This window comes from Scomber japonicus, chromosome 1 (genome assembly GCF_027409825.1).
Source record: "Scomber japonicus isolate fScoJap1 chromosome 1, fScoJap1.pri, whole genome shotgun sequence".
Taxonomy (NCBI): Eukaryota; Metazoa; Chordata; class Actinopteri; order Scombriformes; family Scombridae; genus Scomber; species Scomber japonicus.
In genome coordinates, this window is record NC_070578.1 from 9,774,782 (window position 1) to 9,801,913 (window position 27,132).

At 41.8% G+C, this 27,132-nt stretch overlaps 1 protein-coding gene across 3 annotated transcripts in view; it reads right to left on the reverse strand.

The window, feature by feature from the left end:
- Positions 1-8,121: 8,121 nt before the first annotated feature.
- The window catches only part of kif13ba (kinesin family member 13Ba), a 36,677-nt gene continuing 17,666 nt past the window's right edge, over positions 8,122-27,132 (reverse strand). Inside the window, exons 8-39 of one of the 3 annotated variants that reach the window (XM_053338640.1) lie at positions 26,337-26,424; positions 25,840-25,974; positions 21,120-21,232; positions 20,689-20,800; positions 20,366-20,578; positions 20,170-20,280; positions 19,864-19,998; positions 19,335-19,465; positions 19,149-19,235; positions 18,723-18,913; positions 18,356-18,635; positions 18,056-18,218; positions 17,807-17,962; positions 17,568-17,717; positions 16,612-16,734; positions 16,041-16,214; positions 15,775-15,932; positions 15,492-15,624; positions 15,206-15,361; positions 15,016-15,115; positions 14,691-14,817; positions 14,507-14,562; positions 14,163-14,287; positions 13,803-14,078; positions 13,559-13,711; positions 13,338-13,415; positions 13,192-13,242; positions 12,847-13,003; positions 11,939-12,036; positions 11,687-11,746; positions 10,452-11,049; positions 8,122-9,458 (exon numbers count right to left, since the gene is read on the reverse strand). In XM_053338640.1, coding sequence (XP_053194615.1) covers positions 9,253-9,458; positions 10,452-11,049; positions 11,687-11,746; positions 11,939-12,036; positions 12,847-13,003; positions 13,192-13,242; positions 13,338-13,415; positions 13,559-13,711; positions 13,803-14,078; positions 14,163-14,287; positions 14,507-14,562; positions 14,691-14,817; positions 15,016-15,115; positions 15,206-15,361; positions 15,492-15,624; positions 15,775-15,932; positions 16,041-16,214; positions 16,612-16,734; positions 17,568-17,717; positions 17,807-17,962; positions 18,056-18,218; positions 18,356-18,635; positions 18,723-18,913; positions 19,149-19,235; positions 19,335-19,465; positions 19,864-19,998; positions 20,170-20,280; positions 20,366-20,578; positions 20,689-20,800; positions 21,120-21,232; positions 25,840-25,974; positions 26,337-26,424 — 4,894 coding nt within the window. In that variant the 3' untranslated portion in view covers positions 8,122-9,252. Of the gene's footprint in view, positions 9,459-10,451; positions 11,050-11,686; positions 11,747-11,879; positions 12,070-12,846; positions 13,004-13,191; positions 13,243-13,337; positions 13,416-13,558; positions 13,712-13,802; positions 14,079-14,162; positions 14,288-14,506; positions 14,563-14,690; positions 14,818-15,015; positions 15,116-15,205; positions 15,362-15,491; positions 15,625-15,774; positions 15,933-16,040; positions 16,215-16,611; positions 16,735-17,567; positions 17,718-17,806; positions 17,963-18,055; positions 18,219-18,355; positions 18,636-18,722; positions 18,914-19,148; positions 19,236-19,334; positions 19,466-19,863; positions 19,999-20,169; positions 20,281-20,365; positions 20,579-20,688; positions 20,801-21,119; positions 21,233-25,839; positions 25,975-26,336; positions 26,425-27,132 lie in introns of those variants that run through there. The other 2 variants (XM_053338562.1, XR_008323381.1) reach the window with 2 other exon arrangements.

The window sequence follows — 27,132 nt, forward strand, 5'->3', positions numbered from 1 at the left end:
GAATGTTGTCTCAAAATATCCAAAGTTAGTTTGAATGTGGAAGAATGTTATAAAGTCCACAGATATCTTAAAGTACTAATTAACTACCACTACTAGTGTGGGATGTATATCGTCTATGATGAAATCTTAATTGTTGTTATAAGGATGAGTGAGTCAACGTTATCGAGTGTCCCTTACTTTGCAAAAACAATCAAAAACAGCTTCGAGTGTATTCACTGCTGCTCACTATGTGCTTAATTGGGATAGGTATGGTTATTGGGATATGAATGACCTATATCTGGACATGAGATTCTGCTCATATCAATGTTTTGGTCAAATTAGAGACGTGTGTATTATGTATATTACTATTTTTTTGGCCACTTGTGGGCAGTGGAACTCGTTAACACAATATTGACAAGCTAACTAACTTTGTCTGCTGGTTGAGTTTATAGTTACCTGAGCAGCTTTTTAGCTCTAAACAACATGATGAGCTAGAAGACGTGCAGAGTGGTGATAACTGTCTGAGAGTGGTCTGCATGACACTTGTTTTATTTAGTTGGATCTGTACAGTAGATACATTTACACACTCAGAATTTGGACACTGTAATATAATGTTGGACAGTAAATGCAATGTAGTTTAAATAGGGAGTGATTTAATATTCATGTTTAATATCTGATCATTGCTACTCAAGACATATGAGACACTGGTAGTAGTTTCCACCTCATGTGTCAGCTGTGTGATTTTACTGTATAGAGGGAACATTTTGTGACTCTTTTAACAGTGACACCAAACATGTTTTTCACTGGTTACAGAGTTCAGTATATCAAGTCTAGTACAAGCTACAATATCCAGGATCACTTTAGTAATGTTTCATTTTGTTCAGGTTTTGTTATGGTTTTAAGTTGAAGTGCCTTAGTATGTATTGTTTCAGTGAACTAACAACAGGATGTGTGACTTCTACAATGGCTGTACATCACTGTATCAGTACTAATGCAAGATTAACACATGATGTTCTGCAGCAGCCCACACTAATGCGGCTTCATTCAGAGCTGATCATCATGGTTCATCACCAGGTGCTTTACAGGTTAAGCTACTAGTTCAGAGTTCCAAACTCAACACAAATACCTCACGTTAACCCCCCTCAGCTATAAGCTACACCCCGCAGGTTCCTACACAGCTGCTTCAATGTGAATCACAGTTCAAACTGTGGACAGTAAAAATAACTGTGGAGCTGATTTGTTCAGAGGAGACTGACAGCAAACTGTGATGAGACTGTAAAAAGTGGTTTCAGACATGTCAGTGTCCGGTTTAAAAAGGGAAATTCCTTCTCATACTTCACCCAATAAACATCAAGTCAGAAAGTAAAGGGAAATTCCACTTCAAAATAGAATTATAATAATAAGCTCCTGCTTCCACCAGTCCATGAAATCCTTTTATGAAATATCTCTCCTCGTTGCGGTGGAATAGTAATAAAACTCGTCAATGTTGGCTTCAGACCACATATCTGAGAATTAACGTTTTGTGGTGGAATGTCTCTTTAATTGTACGGCAGCTGAGCTGTCCTGGGTGTCTTTGCTTTAAGCATTTATAAAACTCTGAGGCGTCACTAGTCAGTGAAGTTTTCTGTCATCTGTTTAAATTCTTTATAACAAAATATCCAAATATTGTCTCCCATTAAGGGAAGAAAAAGATTTTTAGCTTTTGTTCTTTTGAATCTGCTACGCAGAAGCCTTTCTGAAGTGAATCAATAGATTCCTTTAAGACAACGTGCTGTTTAGAGATTATGTTCAGTTGCTGCCTTCATGGTCCTCTCATGAAGTTGGACTTCTGACTTCTGAAGCAGTAAATGGATGTGAAGTGGGAAAAGTATTTTTTTAATGTCATGTTTAATCATTTTAAAGACAGAATGAAAAGCACTTTGTCTTTAATTCTAAATTGGCTCTAAATGTAGTTTTATCAAGTGAAATGTGTAATAACTCAAAGTTATCATGAATAAGAAACTCAATTATACAACTTTTTCCACTGTTGTTCTATTTTCTTGTTATCAGACGAAGCCTTTGTTCTTCCAGTAGTGTTCAGCACTGTCAGGCTGCTCATGTGCACTTTGCTCCTGACAGTACTGACCTGAAGGCAGCGCGTCGTGTCTTTTTTAATTGGTTAAAATGCAGTTTTACTGTCGGCCTTCTGTCCTCTGTTGCCTTGTTGTACTGTTTTTTTTTATTTGAAAGGATGAGCTTCCTCTGGTGGTTCTCCACAGAAAGAAAACAACCGATGTTTCAGTTCAGACCCGGTGGATGCACCTCCACACATCCACTGTGTCTTAATCATGCTTCTCTGTCTCCTGCCAAATCCAACTGCCACTACTGTCTCCTCTGCTGGCAGTATGTCTGTCCCTCAACACAGACGGTCAATATTAACACTGTTAGGATTGGAGGTGCATCCACTGGCACCGTGATGGTTCATGTGACAGAATTAGCTGCTCAGGTGCTCGGTCTGATCTGAGATCTGCTGTCTGAACAAAGAGAACGTCAGGAGATGCGGTGTCATCGTGGTTTCAGTCAGTTCAGGCCTCAGATGTGAATGTTGCTGCTGTCTGTCTCCTACCTTTTATCATTATTGTGAACACATGAAATGCAGTATGACATTTGAAGAGTTATATTCCCAATAATGTTTTTATTTAGTTGAAAAAAAAAGAAGACATTTATTATTCATACATTCAACATAAAATGTAGATGTTCCAGTCTTGATGTTCTCTTTTAGTCGACCAATGACTGGAAGTAAAAATAAATATAAAAAAAGAACATTTGGTGCAAAATGTTCTTTTAAATGTTTTTTGGTGGTTAGCATTTCATTTTGGCAATAAACTCTTCAATAATTCTCTATGAAATGAAAAATAAACCTCAGCAGGATATTTGTTGTATCAGTTTGAATTGATTTTTAATCCCTTCCTGTTCTCTTCTATTTCAAGATTTAGTGCCTTTTTTGGACGGTAGACTGTTCTGTAATCGCTATGTAGAAAAACTACATATGCCTTTTGTTACTTTTTCATCTGTTGGATAAACCTTATTTGTTATTTTTAAGGTGTGTTTTTATTGATATTCTATTTACAAGGGAATAAAAGCTGATCAGAGTCCATACAGCGTCTGAGTGTTTTGTCTCCAATTTTAACATCTACACAAAAATGTCATGTGAGGGGGGAACAATTAGTGGCAACTTTGGTGGATAATAAAGCATTAATGTAATCATCCAAACTAAAAGAACTGGATTCTTAAAATAGATTTTCTGGGCCTTTAAAATAATGAGTATCAGCTGTACAGTAGCTTTGACTAATCTTGTTTAGTTCCTGACTTAGGACACAGTCAAGGTCCACTTATGAGCTTTTTCCAAGTGTTCCAACCATATCACACAGCCCTCACTGGCAGATGAGTTTGCTTCATGGCAACAATGAATTAGAGGTTGTCAATAAATCCATCTCCATAGAAACTGAGCAAACAGGGAACAATTGATACTTTAAAAGCTCTGGAAAAGAAGATATAGAAAAGCAAAGGGATGTTGTGAGGAATCTGAAATAAAAATTGTCTAGTTGAATCTGTGCTGAATATTTGTTGCTGTAACTGAAATCATTTAAATCTTGAAACCGTCAGTTTGTCTTTCTGTGCAACTTATCTCTAGAGGTATCAGTTTTTACTAAATGCTGCGACAGTCTCACACAACTCTGCACATTACTCTCCACACTTAATAACTTCTGTACAAATAATGAACAAAAACTCTGTTAATCTTCTTTTTTTATTTTTTCTTACCAGATTACTGTTCAGATGATAAAAAAAGAAAAAAAAAGTATTATATAATACATGTTTATTCTTTGGATTGCAGCATAGAATTACATTAAACAATTAAATTAATCAAAACCCACACTTGTGCTCAAATTTTCTTTTTATAAGTCTTAATATGCGCATATATACACATACATACATACATACATAGAACAACCACTCCAAGGGTGCACTCACACATACAAATGACACATCAAGACAAACCTCCGCTCCACAGAACCGACAAACATGATTGACGACGATTAGTTAGCATGATGGTGATATAATACTGTTGTCCGGGATGAGGCAGGGACTCGTAGTGAATAACGCTATTTATTATTAAAAAGGTTTCTTGATTCCCTGCAGCTGAACGATAGGTTACAGGGACTGGAGGAGTATCATAAGTCTACTAAAACTCCCTGACGAGCGAAGCACCAAACCCCTCTCTAATCCAACTCCCATCATTACGCAGCTCAAGTTTAACACAACCTCCTTCCACCCAGTGCTTTTTTAAAAAAAATGCACCGCCGGGAGGAGCTGAGTCGTTGTGTTTTTTCCTGGAAAGCAGATCCCCCAGCGCTAAAAAGCTACTGCGGAAAAGGCTGCGTATGGCTTTGTTTGTGTGGTTTATTTTAAGATTTGAGAAACACAGAAATAAAAAAAAAATAAAAAAGGGAAGCGGATGCAGCCACTTCAAGCGGGTGTCAGCTGAAAAAGGCCTCAGGGAACAAGTTGGCAGAAATGCTCTGGACAGAGAAAGAGGTAGTAAAAAAAAGGTAGAAACACTCCACTACTGAGAAAGGAAAGTAGGTTTCATCCCTCAAGTGGTGAATCAATAAACCACCTTTTTTTTTTTTTTTATTCACCTCAGATTTCTCTCTGGCAGCAGGCAGGCATGCTGCTTGTTGGGCAGTGCTGGGATGTTACTTATTTTCTGCCTCTTTTTTTTTAATATAAAATTCCCTGTGTGGAGCCGGCCTTTTCCCCCCTCCTCACTTGAGATTTGAAAGCAGCCACCAAGGAGCGACGTGGTGACCTTCCCTCCGGTTGAAAAGGCAGTAATAAAACCTGACAGCTCCAAATGACTCATGACTACATGTTGTGGAAGATGGGACTATTTTTATGTTCTTTTTTTAAAACAACGACACTGTTTAACAGTAATGTGTTTGAGTTAGAGAGAGCTGCTATCACCAATTTTGCTCCAGGTGGAAGGCCACGTTAAGGCAGGCGGAGGAGGAGGAGGAGGAGGAGGGGGTGGGTGTTGGATATTTAGCTCCAGAAGAGTGATCCCAAAGTTGGCAGAGATGCAGGAAATGCAGCAGGAAGCGCAAAGATACGGGATCAAATATCTCAGCATTTAAGACAATAAAAGAAAATGATAGAAATAAAACAGTAAAGAAGAGAGAGAGAAAAAAACATCATCCTGGGGGGGAGCAGAAGAGTTGCACAGATTAATATGCAGTGTTGAAATGCTTGGACACAATCACATCAATAAAAACAGAAGATGGTTGATACACTCATTGAAACACTGAAACACAGTCACATCCAGTCTGTTCTGAGCGTTATATTACTAATGATAGTTTTCCTCTTTTTACACTTCCTTATTGAAAATGACTGTGGATCATGTGCATCACACAGCCTTGCAAGCTTTCTTTTTCCATCTTAAGTCAGCATCACACTTCATCTAATAAAGAAATGTGTTTATGATGCTGAAACTGTGTGGAGAGCTCTGCTATCTCACAATTCAATCAAGGGTTTTTTTTTAAACTTGAAAGGTAGCTCATTGGTGAACAATATTGCTTTGAAATGTTTAGGGAGAGAGAGAAAAAAAAAAGAACTTAAGTGAGATTCAAAGAATAGGTAACTTGAGAACATTGAATTATAAAAAATCAAGGTTGTATTTTTTTTTCCTTCCCCATCTTACATACAAGTTTTTTTTTGTGTGCAAATGAAGTGAAGCGTTGATATGAGAACAGTGTGTGGGGAGATTACAATGGTCACATGGTTTCTGAGGCACAACAACATAAAAGGAACATCCAGAAGCCTGAAGTGATCTCAAACCCCTTGAAAGTGTGTCCGAGTGCTAACGCCAGGATGGGAAAGTCCACCAGCAGGACGTGTGGGAGGTGTGTGTCGCTCCTTGTTTGTGTGTTAGAAATTCGTAACCGTGGCAGCTGGTGGTCATTTCCCCATCTTGGCAAAGACGCGGACACGACTGAATCGAAACCTGGTCCACCCAACATTCACACGCAACACGCCCGAACACACACACACACACACACACACACAACATTACTCCTTTCCTTTATTACCACATAACTATGAACCACAATATTATATTAAAATAACCAACAAGCCACTTCACAAACCAGCCAACTGACAACCTACAGTAACCAACCGATCAAAGTACTCCAAGGTCCCCGGGCTTTAAGGCCATGATGATACCGGATAATAATAAATACACAGATAATAAACTAATGATGATATATCGGTTCCTCTCCTCTCGTCGTTTCCTCCTTATAAATCAACGCAGGAAGCATCTCTTCTTCTTCTTCTCCTTCAAGGCTCACATGACAAAGTGCCTCTTCTTTTAAAAAGGAATTTTACTGCTTCATAAAAAATACATTGGTCACCGAACCAAAGTTTAGTTTCTCCTTCTGGGATTTAAAAAAAAAAAAAAACCCAAACTATTTGAATTCCAAATCTAGCATACAGTAAGATACGACTCCATGATTCAACTGATCTGTTTACAGGTTCATTTACAGCGCTAATAGCAGCAATTTACATAGAATCATTTGTGCAACATTTATTAAAATATAAAAGGCTTTCTTTCTTTTTTTTTTAATTATCAATTTTCATGCGATAAAGGCATGTGTACAAGCGTTTAAATATAAATAGTTTACTTCACGCCTCTCGGATTAAGAGGACATGTTGATAAGAAGGAATGGAAAAAAACATATGTGAGAAAGATGATAGTGTTTGGACATACTGAGCGCTTTTTACATGCACGCTCTATTCCAGATTATGTATTCATATGTGTCATCATAGAAACAGCTTACAGATACAGACCTGCATCAGACAACATGGATATCATGTGTACTAGCATGTTCAGGTTTGTCATCAGGATATGAGGATACAGCATTTAAGCATCCCAAATAACGTTGAAATATTCATTTTCCATCATTAAAATCGACCAATCAGCACACGCTTACTGCTCACATGGTGAGACAACGCCGCATGACTCCTAATACCTTCCTCTGAGCTCACAGCTGCAACACTTATGAGAGACCGATACAAAAATACAAGTCTGAATCTAAGTAGCAGAGGCTGACTTGTGAGCCCAGCTCACTGGTAACACTGGATCCTACATTTCCCATGATGCAACTTGATCACATCTTTTGGTGGATCCTCCCCTACCTGATAAAAGCCCACGTTTATCAAGCTCTCCACTCATCACCAGGGGAGATTAGACTTTATTGATCTCCCTCCTGAGCTACAGAAGATACTCACCTCACTTGCACATGTAAAGCTGACTGAGTGCCTGATGGAACTGATAGAGTATGAAACTGCCCGTGCTTTTCCATGAATAAATACAAAGGTATAAGATCACTATAAAATGTTTAAGACCATCTGGAATGTGAAATGTGAAAAAAATCTAATTAAAAAAAAAAAAAGGAAAAAAGCAAAGTCTGCCATATCATCTTTCATTTTCCTCACCAGACGTGACAGGAATAAACCAGCCAGTAAATGCCTTTATGATTAATACTTTCCCAACACACGGCTCCATACGGCTCTTTCTCCCACTCCTGTCAATCATTTTGAAATTAAAGATTAAACCTAGCCTCTTTAAAAAAACAAACAACTGATCGACTGCATAGAAGCAAAACAATTCTCACTTTCTTCTCCTCACTAGTACACCTGCCTCTTTCCTCCCACTGACAGATCCGCTCTCTCACGGCGCCTCCTGGTGTCCAAATGTCATCAGCCAACGTCCAGATGGCAGTGAACACACCATCTTCGCATGACCGAGGCTGGTTTCGAGGAATCTGTAAACACAATATGAACACCTCTCTGTCTTTCACTGCATCGTGACTTCGACGCCAAACTGTTCACGTACAGACAGCTTCTTATCCTACGTCTCCAGTGCAAAAGTTTTTTACTTTTTAAAGCCTCCCAGTACAAGCAAGTACTCACTCCCACAGTGGCTTCTCCTGCTCCACATATTTTTTAACATTAACACAACTTAAACCTTATTTGTGCACACAGGGCAACACTGTACAACATGTACAAATACACACACATACACACATACACACACACACACACACACACACACACACACACACACACACACACACCTTCGTGTCCTTTCCCTCCCTCCTTCCCCCTCTGCAGTCCCTGAGATCACCTCACACTTAGCACAAGGCATTCTCTTAAACACAAACACAGCTAATAGAAATTAAATATGAAGAGAACGAATGCAAACCGAGCCGCGGTGAAGGCACATTCTGGGAGGATTTGTCTTTTTTTTTTTTTTTTAAAGAAATGGGGAGTCCAGGAGGGAGAGACGAGTCTCAAGAGATGAGCCGAAGTGTCGGTCCGCACACTGGACCTGCAGAGTTCAGGGGGGAGGGGGAGTGGCGGCAGGAGCAGGGGGATTCTGGGACATCTGGCGAACAGATTGGGTGTCCCGTATGCAGGGATGCAAACACATCAGAGTCAGTTTAACTGCTGTGATTTCAGGTTGGAGCACTTTTCAGCACAGCTTCATTGTTCTTGATATTTTTAGTAGAGTTCCTCACAATGAATGATCTCCATTATGAAAGAAAATGTGGAGACGAATCAGAGCATCTGCCTGCACCCAATTGGAAAAAAATGATTTTTTTTAATGCTGATAAACGTGTTTGTTATGCTGCTCTATAATAAACCTCCACATTTAAATTATAATCTTGAAGTTTAGAGGGTTCACAGATGCTGAAAAAAAAAAAACACGTCTGCGTAAACTGGGACTAGTTTGCATCCCTGTGTGTAGGAAGCAGCCCTGAGGCATCCGATCCACAACCCAGGAGAGCTCCGACACTCCCAATATGATGTCTGCGCCGACTTCCATTCACTCTCAGCAGTCTTCCCACTGACTGCTGTTCATTTAGCATCTTTCCACTTACCGTAGTTATGATAAATAGTCCTTCTCTGGACTTATATATACTCTGCATAGTCTGTCACTGACTTGCTTGCATTCGCTCTGAATAGTTTCTTTACTGTCTTTATCATAAAGATTTTATTTCCATCCGTTAACCACAAGCGGATGTAGTGAGTGTAGTTTCCAACTAGTAGAGGGTAGGCAGTATATCAGTTCTGATGTGTGAGCCAGTTGCATAGCTGGGAGGAGGAAGAAGAAGAGAGGAGGAGGAGGACTGTGGGGAGTTCATCTCTCCCAACCAGCTCCTTGTTTTCTCTGTTTCAACTGCTCCAGGATTTGCGGTTCTCCCCCCGGCGGGAAACGATGGTTTCTCCTCGCAGGACAGGGACGTGGGCCGTAGATGAGAACTCTCCCGTACGCCGACTAGTGCGATCGCGGCAGGAGAGCCGGTCTGGGCGGACCAGCACCCCATAACCCAGTTTACAGTGGAAATAGCGATGGCCTGCGACTGAACCGTCATTCTTGCCTGTAAGGGAGGAAACACTGAAGGTCACTACCACCAAAAAGCAGTCATTTAGCCTCATATGATGCACCAGAATCAATATAGTGACAGGAGAGTCAATAACAGCTCAGGTGGCTCAATCCCTAAGAAACTCACACTTTAATCTGGTGTGTATTTGTGGTTCTTAGAAAAACATGCATTATATAGATGTTGTTAAATAATGTCACCAGCATCTGTTGTTTGCTAACTTGCTCTCTAGTTGTATTTAACCATGCAGACAGTATCTTTGTCACAAGCATTTGAAAACCCACATATGGGGGATCATTACGAAAAAATGTGTGTTTATGTATATACAGAATATACACATAAACACACATTTCTTTTGCAGTGATCCTTCAAATTTGGGTTTTCAAATGCTTGAGATAAAGATATAAAATGGAGTTTGTGATATGTCAAACTTGAATTTACATACAATGCTGCCTATGTAAGTTTAAAAAAATATATATCTCAACACATATTGCACAACATATTCACTGATACCGATATATCTGTGATAGGTCAATATCAGCCCATAATATCGGTTAACTGATATATTGGTCAGGCTCTAGTCTCAATGTGTGGCTTTTCTGGATATTCAGCAGATTTTGCTGTAAACAATATTCATTGGAACTAACTGCTACAAAGAAATAGTCACAATAAAAACATCTATGTAACCAAGATTCTTTCTTTTTCTTTAATGTTATTAATTTTCAGTTCCACTCACCATTATTGTACTGGATTGGTGGCCAAAACCTCAACAGCTAGACAAATTCAACCATCATTACAAGAGTGGACCAAAACTATCTGCATGGCTAGATTTCACTGAGGGTATTATGGGAGAATGTTTTTGTGATTTGGTTGAACCAACCATTAAAGTTTGTTGTGTTTGTTATATATTCATTTATATTACTGTGTTTATAGTGGAGGCATACACAAACACAGACACACACACACACACACACACACGGGCCAACCTACCTACAGGAGTGTCTAGCTCCACCCCCACCCACACTCCTTCAGCAAACTGCGTTGTTCCCACGTAGCGCACCGTCCCCGCCTTATTGCTCCCTACTGTAACATACACGCCTTCTGTCAGCCACTCGGGCAGCTCGTCGTCATGGCTACGCTCTTCATCGTCCACAAAGATCTCCAGCCTTTCAAAACCTTCGCTGCCTCCTCCTCCTGAGTTGAGCAGCTTCTGTTTGGAGAAAGAGTTTTCTGCGGTCACATTGTTGTGATTGGCTGAGCTGTGGGAAGTGGCGGGAGGAGGAGCGGTGGCCGTGGCCGTCTTGACGCCACACTGAGAAGGAGAGGTCATTACATCGTTCCTGTCAGTGCTCTGCTGCTGGGGGTTTGCGGGTAACGCAGCCTCAGCAGCCAGAAGGGAGGAGGACGAGGAGGAGGGCTGGAGGACGTCGGACAGGGTAACCGTAGAAACGCTACTGGAGAAGTAGCCACTTGACGACTGGCTGAGGGGGCTGAGGGGTGTGATGTCATGCGGGTCATGCACAGGAAGAGGAGGGACTTCTGGGAACTCTGGCCGCTTGTCTTTGGTCGGGGGCCGTAGAATAGCAGCCTATGGGAAACCAACGGTTGCCACAGGAACACAAGGGCAGACGAGAGCATGCAGATAAGGCAAAACAACAACACAATTAGCAGCAATAATAATCACCATTCCACAAATTATATAATCACCTTTTGAACCAATTAGGAGCTACAAAGTCTACCATGTTATGTATAGTACAAATAAGAGGAGCTGCATCATCTGCTAATCTTGACATTTACAGCCACGTTGGTTGACTGCATTTTATTTAATCACCCCTTGGGCAAAAGAGTAAAGGTCTTTGAATACACATATGCATATAGACTACATATACATTTATGTTACTGCATCACAACTTCAGTTTTAACTAGAGCAAGAAGTGGAAGCAGAACTACAAAAAAAAAGTTTTTTATATCACACTCCAGACTGAAACTGGGGTTAATGTTGTGCCCCTTGAATATGGCCATTTATTATAAGATCTATAAATACTGCAGTGCTGCTTTAGGAAAATAAGCAAAAATCATAGCTTGTTTTAACTCAATCCCAGACTGGTGATGTCCAACTCTTAAGATAAAAACTGAATCTGAGCCAAGAGTGACAGGAGATGAAGCAACATGAGCACTGAGAAAAACACTGTGTGTGAGGAGGGAGGGGGGGGGGGCATTCTCACCGTCTCAGACTTCACTTTGTTGTCCTCCCCTCCTGATGGCGGCATGATACGAGGCATGTGCTGTTAAATAACAACAAACAAGGTCATGACGAGGAAACACAAGCACACATATGAATAAACTTGCGCTGGCCTCTCTGCCAGAGCTTGAAATTCATTTGCAATAATTTAAAACAATACAAAAATGAGCACATACAGTATGAGAGTTCAATATAGAGAGGCGGCTCTGAGCTGTACGACACCATCTTTGCTGACCTGCTGGCTGTGTGGCGACGGTCTCAGCTCCTTCTTGTCGTCTCGCGCTGGAAACAGAGACTTGAGCAGTTTGGGCATCTGAGGGACCAGCGCCTTAACTGAAAGATAAGAGGCAGCAAGTCCTGAACGACCTGGGGGGGAGGGTGGGGGAGCCGAGAAGAGAGGAGAAGGGAGGACAAGGAGGAGGCAGAAGAGAGGAAAGGAACCGAGGAAACAAGAGGAGGTGTGGGAGGCAGAGGAGGTATGAAAGATTAAGACAAGGAAGTTGAAAGCGAGTCCAGGAAATGGCCAAAAAACAAAAAAAACCCAAACACAGTGATAGACTGACAGAAGAAGGCATCAGCCGGCCATAAGACACACAGATGATTGATTTAGCCATTACGAGATTAAAGAAAGCACTAATCAATGGATTGTGAAACACAAATTAATAATAATCATTTAAAAAAATAATTAATTCAGTTCATTCAGTGAACGGAATTAATCTAAAGGATGTCACAGCAGCATGAATTCAGATTATCATGGAAAAGAAATCAACATGAGACAGAAAAAGAATCAGATTGATCAGACCAAAGAAAATATGGTGCAGACACTAAAAGGTTTTGATATAGATGATGAGAAGAGAGAAGAGAGAAGCTCACACTGTGTTAGACAAAGCAGGTTACTGAAATGGATGTGAATAACTCCAGAAGGAGTTAGGAGGAGAAATTAAATAGGTTTGCTGGGAAAGAAGGAAACAGAGCGGAGTGGAGAGCACTTTATAATGTAAACTGATACACAGAATGGTGGAGCACAGTGAGATCAGAATTTAGATCAGGATGTAAGAGGCAGATGAAAAAAAGAGGAGAGAGGAAGGCATTTGGGGAGGTAGAGAGGAGAGGTAGAGGTAGAGGGGGTAGAGGGAGGTTTACCTTGCTCTGGTTCTTGGTTCTGCTGTGGGCTCGAGGCGAAGGGAGTAGGGGATGAAGAAGGGGAGGTGGAGTAGGTGGAAGGGGAGGAGGCGGGTCGGGGAAGCGTGCGGTGATATTGAGAGGGCATAAAGATGTCCTGCTGGCTCTCCCATCGATCCTGAGAAGCAGACAGGCACAGAGAAGATGGGACATCAGGTGACATCACCATTTAATAACTAATATAAATATGTCATATTTGCCACTCTAAACACTCATTGGCAGGTGTTTTTTGTTTGCTACTGGTTCCACAATTTATCTTAATGTATTTGAACACATCATTTGAACACCCGTTGTATGGTATTTTACCTTATCGTCCAGCAGGCAGGTTGTGGACAGGTCCTGTCTACTTCCTGACAGCTACAGATGGTCAGAGAGAGCATCATGAGACAAATCTTATTATATAGTATTACATTATATTACATGATCTCATAGTACAGTATATAGGTATTTACCCGGTGGACAGATGGAGAACTTAGACTCCTTCTGTTGCTTTTCCCTCTCGAAGCCAGTTGCTCCTTCACTGCCACCTCCTAAGAAATACACACACACGCACACATTTTCAAAGAATTGAACAAGGCAGCACTGAAAATGTATGACATACCTTCGTCAATCATCTTCTAGGCTCCTGCAATTTCATGCCTGCCTGTAAATCAATGCATTTCCTATACTTCACCTGTCTGAGTCTATCCAGAGTGAGGATGTTCTCCAGACTGAGGACGCTGCGGAGGTATTTCTCAATGGCGGCTTCATCATCGCCTGACTGGCTGCTGTGAGCGCTGGCGGCGAGCCGAGCCAGCATCTCTCTGTCCTCTGAACCAGGGGCGTCCTGTTGAGACAAAACATCACAGAGTCTTGTGTTCAATAATTGAACCTGAAAGGACAGTGAGTGTCTGACATTTAACCCGGTGTGGCCTTACCCCAGGGATGTTAGAGACCACCTCGAAGGTGACCCCACAGCCGGGTATGGTGCTGCGGGTGGACATCCTTCTGAGTAAGTTTTGGGCAAAACCCTGGCGCCCGGGGTTGATGTTGACGCAGATCCTCTTCCTCAGCACTAGCTGCATGTCGGCGGGGTGGCTCAGTTGAACCACTACTCGAATTGTCAGGTATACCCGCTGCTCCGGCCAAGCTCCCCCACGACTGAGCTGTGGACACTCATGAACGGTGGAGTCCCACGACGCCTCTGCCTTCACCTGAGAGTCAACAAATGGTTACTACTACTGGCTAATGAAAAGGCTCCTCCAAAAAAAAAAAAAAAAACACTCCCCCAACCTCACCTCTCCATCGTAGTGTTTGACAATCTGCAGGTCAAATAACTCGTCCTCATCCTCTCCACTCAAGGTGGCATCCCAACCTCCAGCTTCAGGGACCTCAAACTGGTCTTGAGAGCTGAGGTCATCAGCTGGAGAAACAACAGATATAAAAAAGTCATAAACTGTGAGGTAATTTGAATGTAGAGAAGCACCTGATTATGAACATATAACTAATGCAAATGTTATTCTTAAAAAGTTCAGCTGTGTTTTGACAACACAGTTCACAATTCACTAGTTAAGCCACATTGCAGCCTTTAGAATCCATGTATGAATCAGACTGAATGTGTTCTTGTAAAAATCTGACATACGTTTGAGGTTGAGGAAGAGGACAGGAATATGAGTCTCCATGCCTGGCAGAGGAACCCTGAAACAAACATATTTCATGATCATGTGTATTTGCTGAAAGGCTTTGTGCATCATTTAAATAATAAGGAGTGAAAAGTAAGAAAAAAAACACACCAAGACAAACACACACTCTGTGATATGTCTTACCATTCAGCAGGTGCTCCAGGAATGCCGCTGCCAGCAGAGGGCACCATGACAGCATTTCTCTCCTCTGTCAGAGTTAAGCGCCACTCCAGCAACTGAGACTCCCTCTCCGTGTCATCTTCTGTTTTCTCTGTGCACAAAACATTCAGACATTGAAAGCCTCCTACACTAGAAACCACTGGAATTTAACTGAAGACGCCCACAAACTGAAGATCACAAAAACCCAGAGTTACAGGAACAGAGAGCAATGTGATTACGGATGCGTGTTGTATATGGGTGTGGTTAGAGTCAGCATGTATAGGAGTGTGTGTGTGTGTGTGTGTGTTACCTGCTTTGCTGACCAGGTTCTGCAGGTGCTGGTCAAGGTATTCTTGTCTCTTGGTGAGAGCAACTAACCACTGATGTCGCAAACGCTCCAGATCTCCTTCCTGTATAACAAAGCGGTCATTTCATCATCATCCTCAAGCTGATCTTAAGACTTTCTGAGAAAGGAAAGTAGTTGAATGAGACTGGTCTACCTGATAACTGTCCATCTCATCTTCCTCCTGGTTGGTTGTGGTGGGCCTGATCTCCACACAGCCCACCGACACCGCAAGCACAATCTCTGCTATCAGAGGCATGGTGCCCGAGTCCTGAACTGAACGCACGTCCACCTGGATCCGCCTCGACTGACCCTGGAGGTGGAGAAAGCAGGGTGAGGATTGAGGAATTTCAACTGCTGTGACTGGGATGACTGAGATTGTGTTAGAAAACTGCGAGTGGGCCAGTGGTGGACTGACGTGTGGATCATGAGTTTATCTCTACCTGCCGAAGTTGGAATATTCCTCCGGTGTGGACATCTCTAGCAGGAACCACTTCAACTGGGACAAAATCTCCGTTCTCGTTAATCTCCAGGATTTGAATCCACAGCTCCAGACGCCGTGTGACCTCACTCCACCTGCAGGAAGAACATTATCAACACATCTAAAGTGTTAGTCTCACAAGTCAGATTTTAGATCTTCAATTAATCATCACAAGAACTATGTATTGAACAGCTCATGTACTTCAAAGAATTAGGTAATAGTACAGTGTGTTTTTGTCTGTGTACCTGTCTCGTAGTGTGCGTGTTTTAGCTTGAATGATGCTGAGGTCCCACAGGGCAGGGTTCCTGCCTGCATCAGCCTGTCTGTGTCCATACACCTCAATGGCGACCGCCCCTTCGGTCAAGTATTCGATGAAATCCTCTGATACGGAGACCGCCAACTCCTACAGGAGCCAAGAGAGACCAGTGTGAGTTTGACAGTTCATACCTGTACACAACATCCCCCCTTACAAGAGTCATAGGTTCCCTCTCTTTTTCATCCAAGGGCTCACCTTGCAGCTGTCAAACACCACCATGCAGTGAGGGTCCTTGGTGCTGGGCGATGAGGACGATGGGTCTACCTCAGGAGCCACGATGATTGGCTCAGTCTGGTCCCAGAATGAGTACTGACAGAAGACGAAGTTGGACAGGTACTGTGGCAGACCAGTAGCTTGCAGGATCTTAATCTGCAGAGGGAACACAGGTCAGAGATGATAAATCAACTCTATGACACCAAAGTGTGCTATGATATGAAAGGGTACCACTACATGATTAGAAACTGGATATACATACTCATTTTTTTGCCAGACTACATTGCATTTTTAGCTGAAGAGGACATAGGACCTGGTGTAGTCTGTACTTGTAAAACCTTTTTGGTTCTTATGTTACACTGCTAGGCAGCATTTAAACACAGGGCTCTAATTAATGCTGGAAATGTGTAAATCAAACATGTAAAATCTGATTCTTCCTGGTCCAGTCAAGTCCACCCTCTTTGTAGCCATTGTAGCATGATAAAAAAAAAGATCCAGTAATCATTTCAAACTGAACAAATTCAACTTCTGTCTGATTATCTATTCATCTTACCATGCAGACTAATTTACGATCCTGGATTTCATCTTGATTGTTGTCAGGTTCATCTCCTCCAGCCATGTTGTCCTCTAAACCCCCTCCGACCCTCACTACCTCCACATGAAGACGCCCTGCCACCTGATTGCAAGGAGAAGGGGGGGAAACATAAAACAGCCTTTACCCCAACCATGCCTGAAAAACATTTGTATGTGAATCATGTCATATGGAGAATAAACGTCACACTGGAATGTCTTTCTGACGATTTTTTTCCTTAAGTCATTCATCAGTTCTGTCACATTTTGCTTTATGTCTCTAAAAGTCACTCTAAAAAATGTCATAGAGAAGACCTTAAGAGAGAAATTCAGAAAAAAGTGCAGATTCATTATTTTATCTGACAGGAAGATGGGAAAAGAAGGAGCAAATATGGACTATAAATATGTCAGGATATAGAAATTCAATTATTAATGTTTTCTATTACCGTAAAAAGCAGTGTATAAGACGCACCTTTAACGCAACATTTTTTCATTTAAAAGTGGCCTGGGTCTTATACAGCGGTGTGTCCTGTTCACCAGTAAAATATAGAGAGAGTTTGGATCTGGATATGATCATAGGGACTCGAGTAAGCACACAGGTACACACTGTATTAAATATGTTAATGTTAAAGTTAATGTCTTCTTTTAAAAAGTTTAATAGAAACTCAGCCTAACCTGAACACAGACAGAATACCGGGCCCAGTTCAGTTATGCAAATCATTTAATTCTAATAAAAGGTAAACGGAGAAAGTTTTGGAGTATAAACATACGTGTTAATAAATTAATAGTTACTGATGCATTCAAATAAACCAGTCTTTAATAGAAACATTTTTTTCCCAGCATGAGACCCCCCAAAATAGACTGCGTCTTATACACCGGTGCGACTTACACATCGTTTTATACAGTATATGTATACCCTATTAGTGTGTGACTCCCTACCTCCCCCTTCTGGTTGATGATGGGAACAGCATACTGCAGCTTAACATCGTAGAATAGACAAGAGAGGAAGACATTGGCAACTCCAATCAGACTGTGGTTTTCCTGCTCGTCAAAGAATGGATCTGCTCGACGGAAATATGAGCGCATCACCTGACCAAGGAAGGAAAGAGAATGCATAGATGGTTACATGGCAAGGTCCCTGTAAGACTTCACATAGTAGGTATGTTGAGTTAACTCACAGGGTTGTCATGGTCATGGAGTTGGTAGTCCTGCCACTCCTGGTACAGCTCCCTCATGTCCACTAGACGGTTCTCCATCTTCTCCAAACTCCAGATCTGCTTCCCTCGACACCGACGTCGAACCTGAATCGCTGGCTCACTGAGTACAGCGTCCCTCTACACACATACACACAGGTCAGATAATGGGTTGTGTTAAAAGCAGAAGACGGGAGAGCTGTGTGTGAGTGTGTTCATGTTTCTATTTGAGACCTTGCGGTTTGCGTTGAGGTTGTCTGACGGGATCTGCAGGGTGACCCTGTACTCGGTGTGCCGCTCCAGTTCATCTGCGATATAACAGGCTTCTTGGACCAAGAGGTTTGCTCTCACTATCTGCTCCCGTAACCTCCGCAAACTCCTCACCAACACCGCCTCCCTGCAGGGGACAGAGGAGAGAAGGAGGGAGTATAACAAGGATGTCTTTAGTTTTCATTTTAATCAAAGCTGACCTATAATAGATGGAACACACACACAGACAGACACACACAGACACAGACACACACACACACACACCTGTCCTCATTCCACTGCTTCAATCTGCTCTGAGCACTGGTCGAATGGCTCATGCCTCCTGTACTGAGTCTCTCAAGGCTGCGGTAGTGAGACTGCTGTCCTGGCCCTTGCTGGCCGGACACCGGCGCTCCAGACTGGCCGGTAGACAGGCGGTCCGGGTTCAACTTCCGGCGTAGCTGCTGGAGCTCCTGCTCGTACATCTGCCTTTGTCGCTCCAGAGCGGAGCGCTTCTCCTCTTCGTGTTGCCTCTCAAGAGACTGTAGGACTGCCTGCATGGGGTCTGATGGGACACAACAGAGATTAAACTCAGTTAACTGATGCTAAGTTTATGCAGAACATGCATTTCATTTCCCTAACGCCTACTTACCGTTGTTGCCAAGAGCCTTCATCATGACCTCCGTCTGGGCGAACTCATAGGAAAAGCTGACTTCACTGGACACTTCGCTGGCAGTATCACCGTCTGCATCCAGCTGCTCACTGCTTCCACTGTTCTTCATTACACCACCCTCACCATCTTCATCCTCTGCTGCACGAGAGCGTCGCTTAGGCAGGTTGATCCTAGGGGGAAAATGTCAGTAATGATGAGGTTACATATGATATATCTTCAATAACTCATATGTAAATGACCAGCTGGGTTTTTTATACACACAAAGTACATTAAAGTATATTTCTGGTAAATGTAAAATGACAGTAGTGCAACATACTGACACAAATAAAATTGAAAATACAAATAATACTTTGTTATAAAAAGGTTAGAATAATTAAAAAAGAATGGTGGTCTGACTAAAATTACCTAAAAAAATGGTTGTTTCCCCAGAGAATTCGGTCACCATGGTGAAGCTGCAGAGCGCTGGTTACTGGAGAACCATTTACACATGTCCTGTAACACCAATAAAGACAGTAGGTACATTAAGATTTATTGTTAAAAAAACAGTATTAATACAAAGGTAGTAGCTGCACGTTCACTGTCACTCCTTACCGAGCGTTGCGGTGGGGGCTGAGCATGACAGCAGCATCTGCTGTGATGTCGATGATGCAGTGCTCTGCCTGGATACCCATCCCGCACAGCTGGATGTCCTGAGAGTCTGCAGAGCCCACCTTTGTGTGTTCCTGAGACACAAACACAACTGGCAAGTTAGACTAATTTTCCCCCACATACGTGATGATCACTGATAAGGAGGACTAAATGTCCATCATTTGCAATAGTTGAACTCTTAAATGCACTTCACACTGCTGCTGCCTTTATTTACTTTTATGTTTTTCACTTATCATTTTATTCATTATTTTAGTTGTTTTATTCAGTTTTTGTCTTATGTTGATTTGTGTCTTATGTTGTCAGTCGGCCATTGAGAGAGTGCCAGACTGAATTTCGTTGTGTAATTACAATAACAATAAACTTCCTTATGCCTTATTCTGTTCAGCATTAAGTGTAAATGATGGAGGATGGAGGAAGGATGCTGAGGTGGCCACATATGGAAAGGTATGCGAGTGTGTGTGTGTGTGTTTACCTTCAGGTAGTACACCAGCAGTTCATTGAGAGCAGGGTCGGCGTTAAGGTTGACGAGAAAGCTCTTATCGTCTCCAACTTTAATCCCTGAAGACTGGAGAGAAATACCCAGACTCTCCAACTGCTTCTGACGCTCCTACAAACACAACACAAACATCCGATTTATACACTTCATAGCTGCAGTAGATGATGTAAAAAAGAAAGGGCAATTCCATTCACTGATTTTGCAAGGAAGTGACACTTTACAGTAGCTCCATGTTTGGTTTAATTATTAGACAAAGACTCTGAGATGTCTTGTGTGTCCCACCTGTGCAACCTCCTCAGTTTTACGAAGCTTATCCTCCCAAGTTATGGTCATTTCTTGAATCAACTTCTCCGACTCTTCCAGACGATCTTTCAGCTCTGGAGCTTTCAAAGACTGGAGGGGGGAAAAACAGATGAGAGGGGGAGAAAGCAGAGGAGATTTCTACAGGCTGATTTGGAAGGTTTTTAACATATCTCACCTCTGCTTGGGTCAGTTGCACACGTAGTTTCTCTACTTCCTCTCGGAGCTCTCTGATGATGCGAGCATTGGGGTCTTCATTAACAACAGCGTGGTTGACTATGCTCTTTGCTCGGTCGGCGTAGCGCAGTGTCGAAAGCGTCTCCTCAAAGTTGTCCGCTGCGGGACTTACGGTTGCCACCATCGCTGTGCGACTGTTTCCCCCCAGGCAGTCCTGTAGCCAGGCAAGCATGCAAGCAGTGGAAGGAGGGAGAAATGATATATTTTTTTATTTACATCCAGTGAACAGTTAACTAAGGGGAAATGAATTTGTCTCTTGTGTACCTTCAGTAGCCATGTCAAGACTGAGTCTCTGTAAGGAACAAACTTGTTCTTGTTCTTGGCGGTTCCCTGTTCAGCCAGCGCTGAGATCACCAGACCCAGCGTAGTCAGAGACCTGACAAACACACATAAACAGTTCATGGGTTGATATCGCTGCCTGTTAAACTAAATGCAGTTTTGCTGTGTGAATGCATGAATAAGAAACACAAAATCAGCACATCAGCCTGCGTTATTGCAAAGCATCTACAGTCTCAGGAGTAAATAAGAAAAATGTAATCATCTGCAAACGCAGTGTGGTTAAAAAATAAAATTCTTGACACACCATCTGCAAGATAATATCAGTTTCAGTCGCAGCTAAACAGCCTTTGTTGGGAAAACACCCAATCACAGTTTTGTGTGTGTGTTTGTGTCTTTGTTTAACTGCTTTTGCATACTTGTTAATGTTGCTTCCTTCCTTTAGCCGTTCCCCTGCTGCTCCGGTTTTTGCTGCTCGCTCGCTTCCAGCCAAGTCTACCAGACTCAACCGACTCACCTTCTCACCACTCGTCTACAGAGAGAGGAAGAAAGACAAAGAAAGAAAGAAAGAAAGAAAGAAAGAAAGAAAGAAAGCCGCATTACTGTCTCAACTGCTAAAATAAAAAACTTGCAGATTTATTATTGTGTGGTTTTGTTTTTTTGGAAACTCCTTCAGTTTTTGTTTACACACATCTCACACTTGACACATTTGGTCTTTGATGAATAAATTGGAGATTTTTATTTTATAAATGCATCAGCTCTTCTTGTCCTAAAGGTCTTCTGACACGTCTCATTTTGGGCAGAGAGCAATATGGCAATGAAAATCTTAATGTCCAATGTGTCTGGAACATATAAATGCCCTGGAGTTGCACACAAGGACATTTTTGTGGATCTGAACAACACTAAACTGACATTCCTAAAAGGCTGTTCCATAAATCCACGAGGTCTGACAAAACTCTGATGGCATATTAATCACCAAGGAGGCACCACATCAAGGCAAACCCCTGCTGGCTTCTCAGTAACTATTCAACCAAGCGCTGCCCTGATTTGCAAACATCAGAGCAACAGGAGTCACAAAACAGTAATCAGGGGAAGCCAAAATGTGCTGAGAAAACCAGGCTTAAGTTTCTCATCTTTCAGTCTCTTGTTGACAGTTTCTCCCCCCTTTGTCTTCTCTAAGGCCGCTGAAGACGTGGATAATCAAATCTCTATCTGCACTGGGCCGGATCCACTCCTGTCAAGCGTGACAGGTCAGTCTGCTGACGAGGCTGAATGGAACACCTCGTCTACACCAGCAGTGCAGAGAAAACAGCACATCAGCAGCTCAGATGCGGTTTTCTGTCAGCGATTACAGTAGACCTGTTCAGCCACAGTACTGCAGTGTGCCTTAAATTCAACACGTATCACTTCCATCAGACTGACAACTGAAGATTGAGGCTCAAAAGTCCACCCAGTGTCTTTATGACAGGACTCCAATAGGAAATAGTGTGAGAGAAATGGTGAGGTGCCTGACACTCCCCGGATCCAGTGATATTGCCCTTTTTGCAAAGAAAACTGGTTTAATCCAACATGATACTTCCTAGAATCAGCCCGAACTCTACACCTATCTTCTTTGTTGTGTAGCGGTGTGACCTTTAATGACACACTCCATCTTTACCTACTTAATCCTTAAAAAATGAAGGGGAAAAATCCGACTGAAATTAGGAATTTAAATAAGGTCTCATGAGTGCTGGAAAATCACTTCAAGACACAAACACTTTATTCTTTTGCACACAGAGACCTTCTGTTCTGCGACTGCAAATATCAAATTTTACAAGGAGAGATTTGTGTTATGGAAAAAGATAGAAAGCAATGTATATGTATGTATGCAGGAGTTTCCATAGTTTAGCCACAACAAGGGAAACCTTGTCTTTAGAGATTATTTTAAACATTCAAATAGAGCTCTAAAATGTCTCATCTAACTTTATATTAAAATCTCTGGTGCAGAAAAAACCTGAATCCTAATAAAAGCTGGTCAACTGATAAACATCAACCTCAGACCACACTGATAGAGATCAATCAGCCTCAGACCAGACTTCAAATCCCCCAGAGTATAACTAATTTATTAAAACAAAAAAAATGTTTGTCTGAAACAAAATAGACTGAATTCATTTCAAATACTGTGACCATGCAGTCAATTTGAGAGCTGGAAAGAGAGGAGGCAAAGGTATTGACTGTAAGCACCAATACACAGGAACTTACAACTCAGTATACTGTAATTCAATTGTTACAGCTCCTTACTTCAATGGCCAAATTGTAAGTTACAATGCCAGGTCCTGTTCCCCGGCTGTGTCAAGACTGTGTTTCCTATTCAATTCATAACATCGAGCTGGTTGGTGAAATAGTGAAAAGTAGGAAATGCCAGCTGCTGAGGCCTTTTTCCTGCTTAATGAGGGATTCTGTAATCAGGAGACATGATACCAGGGTCATTTTCTTCCACTAGAAACCAGATCAGCAGGCAGGGCATGCAGCTCGTCAGCCTACTTGGCAGCGGTCTTAAGATACCAACACAGAACAATTGTCGGGGCATCGGCACACTGCTACCAAGCAAGCAATCTAGAAGCTGTCAACATGGATAAGAAAAATATCAATAAAAATCAAAGAAAAACACGTTTTAACACTACAAAAAAAACTTGACAGGATTTAACTGGGCAGAGAACAAAAGAACAAACCAATGAGTTGGCTGCAGATGAGGCCAAAGTTCACTGAAATGTTTGGATGACAAGTCTGAGCAGTTCATGTTACGCAACGGAAATCCTGTGATGAGCTGTTAAGGGTCAGAATGACTCATCTAACACCCGTTGGTTTTACTACCTGTCATTAGGTAGTTCTATTTAAACTGACTATTTTATCACAGCGCCTCTACTCACTGACCGCCATTAGGGGGCAGCGTGAGCCTCAATGCTACCACTTACAGTCAGCATTCCTCTAAAGCTGGGGTTGATGGGAAATTATTTCACATGAGGAGCTGAGCTGCTGACAGAATAAAGGAAAAACTCACCAGTATATATAAATGTACAATACTATGTATTCATACTAAACAGACGAACACTAACAGTAAAACTAAATGGAGCCACAGAGAACCAAATGTAATGTCATATCATTTGTAAGTAACTTAACACTAAATCTAGTTCTTTAAGTTAATAAATTAAATGTCACTTCACTATATATTTCCTCACTCTCTTTAGATTTACAGATAAGGAAACACTTTAAGATAGACTGTTAACATTTAAACTCTGTGCTTGTACTTGGCATATGCTCAAGACTTCACTAATGGTTAGATTATCCTGTAATTACCGTTTCTCACCTTGGGAACACTGTTATGCAGTGTACTAATCAACTGCTTTTCAGCAGTGGAGTTATTTTTGCATACTGGGCACAGCACTGCTTGTCACTTTGATTCAGCTTTTTTCTGCACAGTAGAATACACAAAGCATCCGGTGTGATGTGTTGTTTAGAGCAGCACAAAGTAACAAAAGTGTTTGTAATCTTACTACATACTAACTACTAAACTCAAATGATCCTGCAACAAAGAAAATAAAGAACTGACTCATCCACATATACAGAGTGTGTCAGCTAAGTGATTCACTCACTGACTACACAAGTCTGGGTGTTTGCTGCTTGCCTGATGAACCTACTGACAGACTGACCAACTTAGTGACTGACTCTGGGTGTGCCTTGAAAACGGAGCAGGCTGTATCAGCTGACTAACTGACATGCCTGTGAATTATTAACTGGATTCACTGGTAGCAAGTTCGTCTGGAAATAAAAGGGCCGGGAGAGGCTAAGTGGGTCAGTGTTGGTGAGGATGGAGAATTAGTCATTTTGGCCTTTTATTGGAGTGCCTGCTCAGACGGCTGACATCATCCCATTTGATAACAAGCTTTTCACTCGCCAGCTGCTGCAGAGGCTGATTGATTAAAAAGTTGCGAGACACACACACACACACACACACACACACACACACATACACCACATGCACACACACACACGCACATTTCTGTTCTGGTACAGACAACAGTGTTTGGATTCAGTTAGCTGTGGAAGCAAACTACTACATTACATAAATTGCCAATAATATGTAAACTGATGGCAATATTAACAGAACAGAACAGAATCACAACCAAAATTAGTTCACCCATCATAAGAAATGACTACATGATACTATATATTGGGCACTGTATGTACTACTATACAGTATGTAGCAAGTCTAAACTGGGACAACAGAGGGCTCAGGGAAGGACGATGTCTAATGTCTGATGATGTGCAAACTAGACTGAACTTGTGGTGCAGTAGGGAGGGACGCTAAGATCTGGGACATGAAGAAGAAGGAGAGTTTGCTTTCTGCAATACATGAAAAGCAAACCAGCTGCACTAAAGGACTGTAAATCACAAGAGATAAAACCATATAAATGAATACTAATGCATAAATATAATCTTAAACAGCAGATTCAGTTTGTATATTTGAATCCATGGTCACGGACAAAAAAGAAAGTAATGATATTTATTCATTTCATAAAAAGGTACTTCCCACGAGAAAAGGATTGATTTTAAAAAGAAACTCTGTGCGCTCTCTCTGTGGCACATCTGTGAGCTTAGGAGCAAGTAGATAAAGCAGCAGCTGGATATATATATATTGGGTGAACAGGGTCAAAATCTCAATTGGAGCAGTTCTTTAGTCAGGTGAGGTTTTGCGCGAGGCTCATGAAACATCCAGGAAGCTGCTTTACATCTCCATCCGCCCAGATGTGGCAATCTATATGACACAAGTGCCCACAGCGGTTGGCCCTGATCCCCAAGAGAACATGTCGACAGCAGAGCACACCCGCTGGACATGATCAATAACAAATGAGTGTTGGGGTAAATAAAGCCACAACACATCCCAAACACTCTAAAGTGAGTTCAATGAGCTTCTCTTTCATACTCAATGACACCTACAGGCATCAGCCATTGTGTTGAGATGTAAACCACAACATCTTAGATATGAATTCTTGATTTTATCTACTTTCCAAAGTGACAAAAAACAGATCATGTCTTCTGATATGAAGTGTGTAACAGAGATAAGATGCATGTGTGTGTGTCTGTGTTGTTGTATCTTACCCCAGACTGCAAATCTTTTAGTGTGTGTGTGAGGATGATGTTGAATACAGCGTGTGATCGACTGCTCTCCTCGTTCATGTTGGTTGCGGCGACAGTTCGAGACTTATTCCCCTCTGACATCAGAGACTCAATGTCCTGTCAAAGAAAGCACACATTTGGTTTGGTGGACTGTATTCTTAAATTCTGTGAAGGCATTTTTATTCTGTAACTAGACTCTTTCCTGTGTGATTGGTGCGACCACTGAGCAGACTGCTGCCGTCATGTGAGCAGTGCTGCTACAAATCCTCAATGATCAAAGTGAGAAGGAATGCAAGTAAGATGCTCTGCTAATATGTGTACTGGACACTTATACACGTTAGAGAGTGGCTGCGACTGGATGAGGAAGTCAGAATCTGACGTAGCAGTGTCCAGTGACTTCATGATAAGAATGCACATGCCAGTGGACAAAAACAAATTAATATTTATACATCTATTATAATAAAAATAAATATTTTTACCTTGTAGCTAGCCACAGCTAGCCGAGAGAGGCCATCCACATAGGGACCCAAAACTTTATGTTCCCTCACTCTCAGAGTTTGTCTGCCCCTGGAAAGAAAATAAAAACACCAAAACAATAATGTCACTCTTTGTAAAGCTCTTTTCATATCAGTAGCAAAATAAGGTCAGCTGGTTTGGTTGAAGATAATGATAGTAGTTCTAGATACAACTAAAACATTTCAGTTCATACAGAATTCACAAGCTTGTTAATGCCTGAGAACTTCATCATTCTCTGTTCCACAGTAAAGCCCATATGGCTGTCAGATGGTTTGCACCTCTTTGGCCCGTTTTACTGAGGTTAAAGGTCATGTAGTGAGAGAAGGTCAAAGGTTATGGTGTCTGGGGCAGCAGACACAGGCCTGTGGTCCTGATTTACTGCTGACCTGCTGGACATGAACTGCCCAACAGCAGCTGATGGTACCCAGAATCCACCACTAACTTTCTCTAAGAGGTTTAAAACAGAAATGACTTGTTTACCTAAATACACTGACCTACCTTGTAGTAGAGTCCAAATGGCCTGCTTTAGCATGAACCATTAACATGGTTCATACCTAAGTTGAGCTACTCAATGAACCTATACCCTAAAGCTTCCTGCTGTTGCTTCACAGTAAAAGCAACAATTGCATTACTTCTTTAGAAGAATTTGACTGTTAATCATTTGTAAGAGTGTTTGTTTGATTTATATATCCCTGATTTCTGTGGCAGCTGAGTTTGGGGATTTACCAGAACCACAGTGTCCTGCAGAGGGAAACATCC